A 9,341-nucleotide genomic window follows, 5' to 3' on the forward strand; every position below is an offset into this window, starting at 1 on the left:
CTGAGGAGGAGAGACTAGGTCAAGTCAGGCTGAGGAGGAGAGACTAGGTCAAGTCAGGCTGAGGAGGAGAGACTAGGTTTACCAGGCTGAGGAGGAGAGACTAGGTTGACCAGGCTGAGGAGGAGAGACTAGGTTGACCAGGCTGAAGAGGAGAGCATGGTTGACCAAGCTGAAGAGGAGAGACTAGGTTGTTTTTAAGGAAAAGTATATGTTTGTGCGAATGGCAAGTAACTCCTTAAATGCCTTCACTTAAGAGAGGTGGTTTTTAAATTTATATTTTTTATTTTCTCATTCAGTAGGTGCTCTATGTCTGGCGCACCTTTTCTCTACGTTTTATTACAGCGGCCACATATTATATGCTTTGCTTCCTCGTGTATATGAATATAGAAAAGAAAGACATTAAAGAAAATGGACTCGGAAATCTAGAAAACTATGTTGATAATAAAGTGATAAAGTCAGTGCTCACTGCCAACATGTACATAAACAATTCAATTCAATTTTATTTATAGTATCAGTTCATAACAAGAGTTATCTCGAGACACTTTACAGATAGAGGAGGTCGAGACCACACTCCAGAAGTTCTAGTAGTCTCCTCCAGAGCAAGCAACAGTGCGACAGTGGCGAGGAAAAACTTCCTTTTAGGCAGAAACCTCGGACAGACCCAGGCTCTTGGTAGGCGGTGTCTGACGGGCCGGTTGGGGTTTAGAAACAAGTATTCATCCATTATTTCCCCCAGCAAAATATAAGGTGAAAAAAATGTGTCCTCTCCCTTTTGTTTAATGAATGTTGGCTGCAGTATAGTCTACACTATAAAGTAACTGGTCTAATAAACTGGGACTTTCATTTGGGAGGATTGTATTTAAAGGTAAAAAAACAAACACTGCTGAGTGAACAGAAAAGGGACCAGGATAAATAAATCCTGGCTGTGAGTCTGGTCTGGAGTAGGGGTGTAAATCACACATTTTATTACAATACTCTATTGATTCTTTGGACAATGGTACAATATTTACTGATACCACAACGTCTGCCATGATACCACTAGGTGCCTCTGCTTACATGAAACCAAATCAAGGCTAAATTAAGCCAGGATAACTGGAAAATCCTGGTTTAATCCGCTATCTAGGTTTTGTGAACTAGCCCTCTGGTAATACTTAACATAGTGAAGACACCCACACTCTAGAGAATTGTCCTCACTTTTCTAACATTGACCTAGTTATGTAAAGTAATAAAACACTCAGTTCCAGTTCAGAGAAAACAGAAGAGCTGTTTGTCTCTCTCTCTCTCTCTGCAGTCGAAACAGCCCGCTCCTCAGACACTAGACTCAACAGACCTGCTGCTGCAAAGAAGGAGAGGGAATTTCCAGAGAATTCCCAGTCCTGACTGCGATATTCCCAATGTTAATCTGAATAAGAACAGATATGGGACAAGGTGAAATCAGCCAAGCGGTAAACATGCTAACCAGAACCACAAACCCTTCTCCTCTCCACAGCATTACTTTGGCCGGTCTGTTCAGTCATTTGAGCGACCGATTAGAGTCTGCGGATACAAAAAAAGAGCTTTGCCGCAATTACACTGCATTCACAAGCCATTTGAAATGGTAGATATATTTATAGCTCAGTGCCATTTTGTTGTACCTTTCATTCATATATTTGTGCTATCCCAGTCACACTGCACTCTCCATTCAACAAGTGCTCTCTGGTTTCAGAAAATACCATGTACATGTGGTCTAGGGCTGCTCGCAGCTACACATACAATATCTTATGCATATACCCACACTTTACAAGCCTATATCTGGAAAATGTAGATGATTCTGCTTGGAAACAAAAAGCCATGAGGTGGGAACACTCTGCTGACGAGACACAACTCCGTCAGACACACTGAACAACTGAATGAATACCGAGGAGGACACACTGAGCAGCACATACAGTATACTGTGATTAGAGTTGTGTATCCACCACCACCGAAACTTTACCTGTAGCGCGACATCAATGGGTGCATGACAATCAACAATTAGTATTGATCACTGATACTGCAATTTGTGCAAAAGATAAGAAGGAATACTATTTTTATTTATCTGAGGCACAACTAAAAAATGTCTTTGATTAAAAATGTATTAATCTTTCAATCTATAAAATGTCTGAATATGCTGACAAATTGATCACAAATTGCTTGTTTTCTCTGGCCGACCTTCAATTTACAAAATATTTCAAACTAAGACTAAGTAAATTCTCAAAATTCAGAAGCAGGAACCAGTACATATTTGCCATTCTTGCCAGATCAATACCATGGACAATACGGTAAACTGACAATCAAAATCAATTTCCTGTTAATCCACTAATAACTGAAATAGACTAAATCATATCTATTATCCATCCAACAATGATATTGTGACTGCCCTTATTGTGAGATTGACTCTCAAAATAAATTGTAGAAATAAACCATAATGTGCTTTAATTTCCAACAAACAATCATTTTGTAAGATTATGAGTCAGTGTTTTCATGGTGGCTTTTTAAATGGATGCATTGAATAATAAACAACGCAATGTTACACACTGCTTGTTTTGCTACTTGAATAACTAATACCACTTTCACACCAATAACATGGGACCAGGGTTATTTGACCCGTTAACTGACGCTACATAATAGAAATCAAGCCAACGTTGACTTCTGACAGTAAGAAAAAATTGTTGCACATGTGCACATACAATATGCATAATTTTTCTATGGTTCGAGGGTTACAACCTAGACTAATACAAGCTAGACTAATCCTCAAACTTCACATCTGTGGGTTAAAATGAGCTTATTTAGGATATCCAGTTTCATTGTTTGTCTTCAGTGAATGGTTTTCAAACAAAGTTTATCAATGCAACACAACTTAAAGTGCCCATATTATAATCATTTTCAGGTTCTTAATTGTATTTTGAGGTTGTACCAGAATAGGTTTCCATTATTTCATTTTCAAAAGACACCATATTTTTGTTGCACTGCACATTGCTGCAGATCCTGTTTTCCCCCTGTGCTTAGGTCTCTGTTTTACCTACAGAGTGAGTCATCTCACTAGTTTTAGCTACACAGTGAGAAATCTCACTTGTGTTAGCTCCAGAGTGAGACATCTCACTTCTATTATATCTTTGTTGGGAGCTGCACATGCTCAGTAGCAAGGTAATAGCCCATCAGCTAGATAACTATTTCTATAGCTTTGGTCAGTCCAAGGCACAATTAGCTGGACAACTTCTTCTAGACAAGGGCCACTTGTGGAATACCTGCAGATAGAGACAAAGTAGTTCTTTTGGAGATTATGGTCAACTAGTAGCTGTTGGAACAGTGTTTAGCAATTGAGAACGAGCTAGCATGCTACGGTTAGCCACCTCGTCTCGGCTAGTGACGTAGAAAGCCGTGCAGATGTTGAGCAGCTCACCCGGAGACTAAAGACAGACGACTTTCAAAAACCGGATCAGAGGACATTCAGAAACCGGATCTCACTCAGAACACGGATGTTTGTTTTTTCAAGTTTGAATGTGTGTGGAAGCACCAGAGACAAAATGACCCCCCAAATCCCAGAAAAAGGGATTTTTTCATAATATGGGCAATTTAACGGTTCTGGATGTTGGGCCCTATGCAAGTTAGATCAAGGCAGTAGCTGGACTTAAACTACTAAAAAGCAGATATATTAAATTATTAAAATAATGTATGAGCAGAAGATAAAGTATGCAGAATTTTGGAGTAGGCCCTACTAAGAATAATACAAGAACCATTTATAGTACAAAATATACCATCAGGAAGAGAGGAAGGAGGTGTACTTGTAATTTTTAGCAGACAAATGTGTGACAATACTTTGAGGTTGTCTTATTTCTAGATTTGAAAAGGTGCAGTCGCACTCAATGAAATGATAAAGGTTTTAAATCAGTTTTGAGATTAAGGAAGAATGCTGAGTTGTGGTTGATTGATTGGGGTCTTGTGGAAGATGTAAACTCTGGGTCAAAGGTCATTCATTACCTGACTGACAGAAAGGCAAAAGTCCTTTACAAATTGATTTTGTTCACATGAAGTTTAAAAAAGGGATTATATTCAGTTTACCTCAGTTTAGTAACTGGGGTGCTTGTACATGTATATTCTTTAATCGGAGAATGGTTGGATGAACACCGCCTTCACTCTGGCACTTGAAGTCAGCTCCGTAATACGCAATGCTACCTCAGTGCACGTCGTACTACACCATTGAAGGCATCGGAAGCGAGTAGAAATAAAATGGCGGAGAGACTAGAACGACTCAGTCTGTCAGTGTCCAATTGTCTTTGACGTGTCTCTGTATGCAATCTCATTCCATTAATGCATGTTACTAACTCGACTTCTTCCCTTTCCCAGAGTCTTGTGCTCTCTCGCCCCCAGAGTCTGGCCCTCTTCCCTCTCCTTTTTGCTTCCTGCAGGTGTTTCTGGCTCTAGATCTGTGGTTGGAGCACCTGCTTCCTCAATGTTCCTGCTCAACACCCTCTGCTGCAATTCTCCATGTCTCTCTGTCTCTCTCTTACCCCCAACCAGTCGAGGCAGATGACCTCTCACCCTGAGCTATGGTTCTACTCAAGGTTTTCTCTTTGGCCTAGTGCTTGTTCTTGGTGGGAACTGTTGGGTTTCTGTAAATAACATCACAGAGTAGGGTCTAGACCGGCTCTTTATGGAAAGCGCAAAGAGATAACTGTTGTTGTGATTCAGCGCTACATAAATAAAATGTATTTGAATTTAATTGAAATTGAACGTGTCATCTGAAGGCTGTAGAGATATTAAGAGAAAGGCTGCTGCCCAGGATGTTCATATGTCACGTCGGTGGCGGTATAATGTCAATAAATCAATGTCTGTTGCTTATTATACATTTAAATAGTATTAACATTGGGAAATCATGAAAATTAAAAAATGACATGACGACATGTTGTTATCACCATTATTTATGTTATTAAAAGTTAAAAATTCAGATGTGTGTTGTGCCGTAGCAACACTAACTTCCGCTCAGATCGTCAGATAGAAACCATCTGATGCGAGTTCAACTTTTTTAAACGCATCCGGATGTTAAACGGACACGACTGTTTTCAAATTGCACTTGTTTGCATTGGTGCGGACCCATCCCCATGCGTTCTACAAATCTCCATAGAAAATCAATGCCTTCAGGGCGTTTCCCTGCCGTTTCTGTGCCAATGTGAAGTAACTGGTCAGTCATCTGGCCAGAACACTGCTTTAATACGCTCTTTCAAGAGTGTGTGAAAACAACAGTAAGTTGTTAATTTGTTACTAATTTAGCAGCCAGCCTGTGTAATTTTGACATAGTACATAGTTGCCATAGTTTGACAAAAAGCCTCATTCTGACCAGTTGTGTGTTGTGAGAGCGCCACCTACTGTACCGGAGGTAGAGTTACTCTCGTCATTTTTCCATTCTCCCCAGCTCATGTATTCGGGGAGAACTGAGAACCCGGTTATTCACTCAACCGGGGTCAGACCATACCCTGGTCCCTGCTCTGAATCTAAAAAAAGTGACGATGACCTGATTCATTGCTATCAAATCTGTCAATTTGTCATTTGACAGAAAATTCATCTAGCTGCAAAAACAAATCGATTAGGCTTGTAGTCAACTTTTACATTTTTACTATTTTGATAATCCCTTAAATCGGTTTGAGTTCATTTTTATAAAAAAAAAAAAAGTAAAAGTTCTCTGATGTCAGCTTGGTAAATGTGATTATGTTCTAGTCTCTTCTCTCCTCTGGGACAGGAAAATTAATATCTTTGAGTTGTGGACAAAACAAGACATGTGAGGACCTGCACTTTGGGAAACACTGATTCACATTTTTCACCATTTTATGACATTTTAGAGACTAAAAAACTTGACAATGATACCTTGAAATTAATCGTGAATTGCAAGTATCTTCTGATGGCCGGGTGTCTTTTAACTGTCATTTTCATTTTCATAACAGTCATTACAGAATCTAGATTTTTAGTCATTTGTAGATAGTTATATAGTTACCGGTTGCAGCCTGTTAAATGCCAATAGTTGTTTCCTTTTCTTGGTTTCATCTCCTTATAAATAACATATTGTGTGTTTGTAGTCACACAGAGTGATACCTTTGGCTCTGGTGAATCTTTTTTTTTAGGGCTGCCCCCCTCGATGAGTCAATTTATCAGTGGTTTTAGTCTTAGTTGGCTAGGATTCATCAAGTCGATAACATCATGTGCTTTTTGCTGATTGTTATTTCCAAGAAACGCATGAGCACATCTCTGATATACATAAAGTGGTGTTTTTTCATGATTCTTTGTGGAGAAACTTAGTTTTACAAGTCAACTAAATAAAATAATTTCTTTAGTTGAGGACTGCCAAATTCGACTAACTGGAACAGGTTGGTAAAATAAAGAGTGTGGGTTGAAAAAATAAAGCATGGGCTACCAGTGTAAAACCACTATCATGCTCAGAGCCATACTGGAACAGGTGTTTGCTATGTGGCATTGAGCCAGGGAAAGTTATGTTGTAGGCTACACACACACACACACACACACACACACACACACAGACACACACACACACACCTGATTTATCTAGCCAAATATGGGGAGGACATGCATCATAAAACCGGGACAGACACACAACAGACACACACACACACACACACACACACTCTCTCTCTCTCTTTTATATACACACACACGTACACACACACACCGGAGTGAAAGCGGAAGATGCACTAACCGTCGCCTTGATGGGGACGTACAGCACCGGTCTGTCCGATGACCCGTGCTTGCCGTCCTGCAGCGTCCCGACCTGGAAGCCCTTGGACTTGACCCAGAATTTAAATTTGGCGTTGATGTGGTTGTTATTCTTCTCGTGCAGGAACATCCCGTTGCTATTCTCTTCGTCCCCCTGGATCAGGGTCTGGAGGATTTTGTTGTATTTACGCCGGGTCACGGTCTTGGTCTTGCCGGAGTCCCCGTACGTCCGGAGGCACCACTCCTGAAATTCCCCGAACATCTCCGCCCCTCCGCCCGTTTCCTGTGACGCCGGGACCCCGCTGCTGGGAATCCGGCTCCTCGTCTGGGTCTGGGTCTGGTGCTGGTGGTTAGTGGTGGAGGTAGTCACCGTGTCCGCCACACTGCTGCCTTTCCTCGTTGTCATGATAGAACGAGGTGGACTTTGTTTCAACGAGAGTGGGTCCCCACTTTGTAAAATAGCCTAGGTCAGAATTGGGTTCGGTTTGGCTAGCGAACGTCGCCGGAACGACAGCACCGAGCGGCGGGTTTTGCCTCTTTTACCAGGGGGGCGAACTCAGTCAAGACCTTCCTATCTGGTGAAATAAATCTGGAAAATCTCCTAATCTTCCCTTTTGCTCTTAAAAGACCAGTTCACTCGTTTAAAATTGTCTCCATTCCTCAAGAAAAACACGAACCACGCTCCAAAGTCCCATAGGTTTTCAAATGAACGCCGTTCGGAATTATCCACCTCCTTCCTCCTCTCTGCTGCTGAACGCACCAATGGACATTTACGAAGAGAGCGAAAGAAAAGAAGAATGAGCGCTCACTGGGGACACCTTAACGAAAACGAATTAACTCCTAACCAGCCCCTGTTTGGATGTCATTTCACCGGGAACAATGAGACAGGGAGGGAGGGAGGGGGCACGGACCGACCGGACGGGCGGTGCAAATTGGAGCGATATGCCCTCTTCAGACACACCTGTTAGAAGCGTGGGTCGGACGGCCTGTCCCGTGGGGGTTGTCAGTCACCGCCTTCCCTCTTCTACCACCCCCTCTTGAGAGAGAAAGAAATACAAGAAATGAAATTATCTTTCTTTCAAAACAAGATAGGCCTATTGGCTGAAAAAAAGCCGTGTTTGTGGTGTCGGGTCTCCATCACCGTTGAACCGAAAAAGGCCCCGGTTCACTGACACTAACGACACGTTCTCAAATTAGCGGATTGATTTGCCCATCGGCAGCGCTATTACTTCTAGGCTATATCCCTTTGCCCTTTCTCTCTCACACCCTCTCTCTCTCTTCCTCCTCCGGTCTCGGGCTGATGGGAGACCGCCGGACACCTGTTTGAATCCAGTTTTCTCTTTCCTCTCCCTTGCACCCTTAATGCTCAATACGCCTCATTTCCTTCTTCCTCAAATACGGTACAGCAATGGCAATAAGAACATGGGTTTCAGGCTCCGATGTGTCCTTCCCAAAAGCAGCAGGGCAGCTGTAGTCCTAGTCCTTCCACTGCTGCGACACAGCAGCAGCCCAGCCTGTAAAACCCGGCCTGAGTCGACGGGACACGCACACTGCTCGAGCTCCAGAAGCAGGAAGTGTCCGAAAAAGACGAACACGCGCATCGCACTTTCTTTAACTGTCTATGATCGCATTCAATCAGACAGTCCCGTGGGTGCCAAAAGGGGGTGTCACAGACTGAAGTGAGAATACACCTCAACATGTGCACTAATCTTTCATCAACAAAACACACGAACATTAAATAAGTTGTTCAGCGTCCTGCTGCAATTATTCATCACTTATCCCAGAACATTTGCTCATTCTTTTTGTTCCACCTCATCCAGATATTTAGCCCATTAAATGAACATAGGTGATATAATACAGTTGAAGAAACTGATGAGCAAGTAAAACTTTAGGCTACATAGGTGTGTGGCCTAGACAGAGGCCTATTTTGAATATATCATAAATATATTTAGTTTTAGGTCACAGACGAATAAAGAAACAAGTAAATATTCCCATTTAATAAGCTGGAATCTGAGCATTTTTACTATTTATTTAATTAAAAATGACTCAAAATGATTAACCAAATTAAAATATAAGACAGAGATAGAGTAAAAAGCCTATAAAGATGGGTTTTTACAAGTTCAGTATGAAAAAGGTCCGACTGGCAAAAGTACACACTTCCCATACTCAAGTAGAAGTGATAAAAAACACTCAGACTGTCACAACCCTGCTTTAAATAATCTGTTTCTCCCTTTGCTATCAGCTGTCGTTGCAGGCAAGAGTGCGACCCTCCACCCGCCATTCCACCTCCAGTCATCTGGTCTTTGGGCTCCTTGGTCACCACCACATTTCATCGGGGGGTCTGATGGTTCTCTACCCCTATATGCATATATACGAAATATTCGTATAGAGATGGAGTCTAATCACCAAACACTTTGTGGGACCATAGGGCTGTGGGACCCTATGGCCGTGGGACCCTAGGGCCGTGGGACCCTGGGCTGTGAGGAGATAGGGCCGTGGGCCCATAGGGCTGTGTGATCATAGGTCTGTGGGACCATAGGGCCGTGGGACCATGGGCTGTGAGGAGATAGGGCTGTGGGACCACAGGGCTGTGGGACCATGGG

The 9,341-nt window shown here is 42.3% G+C and overlaps 1 protein-coding gene across 2 annotated transcripts in view; it reads right to left on the reverse strand.

Annotated features, from left to right (window-relative positions):
* The window catches only part of LOC117947593 (nucleolar protein 4-like), a 164,258-nt gene extending 156,000 nt beyond the window's left edge, over positions 1-8,258 (reverse strand). Inside the window, exon 1 of one of the 2 annotated variants that reach the window (XM_034876665.1) lies at positions 6,722-8,258. In XM_034876665.1, the coding sequence (XP_034732556.1) occupies positions 6,722-7,144 (423 nt within the window). In that variant the 5' untranslated portion in view covers positions 7,145-8,258. The remainder of the gene's footprint in view (positions 1-6,721) is intronic. The other variant, XM_034876664.1, reaches the window with a different exon arrangement.
* Positions 8,259-9,341: the final 1,083 nt, after the last annotated feature.

The sequence above is a fragment of the Etheostoma cragini genome, chromosome 7 (genome assembly GCF_013103735.1).
Source record: "Etheostoma cragini isolate CJK2018 chromosome 7, CSU_Ecrag_1.0, whole genome shotgun sequence".
Classification (NCBI taxonomy): domain Eukaryota; kingdom Metazoa; phylum Chordata; class Actinopteri; order Perciformes; family Percidae; genus Etheostoma; species Etheostoma cragini.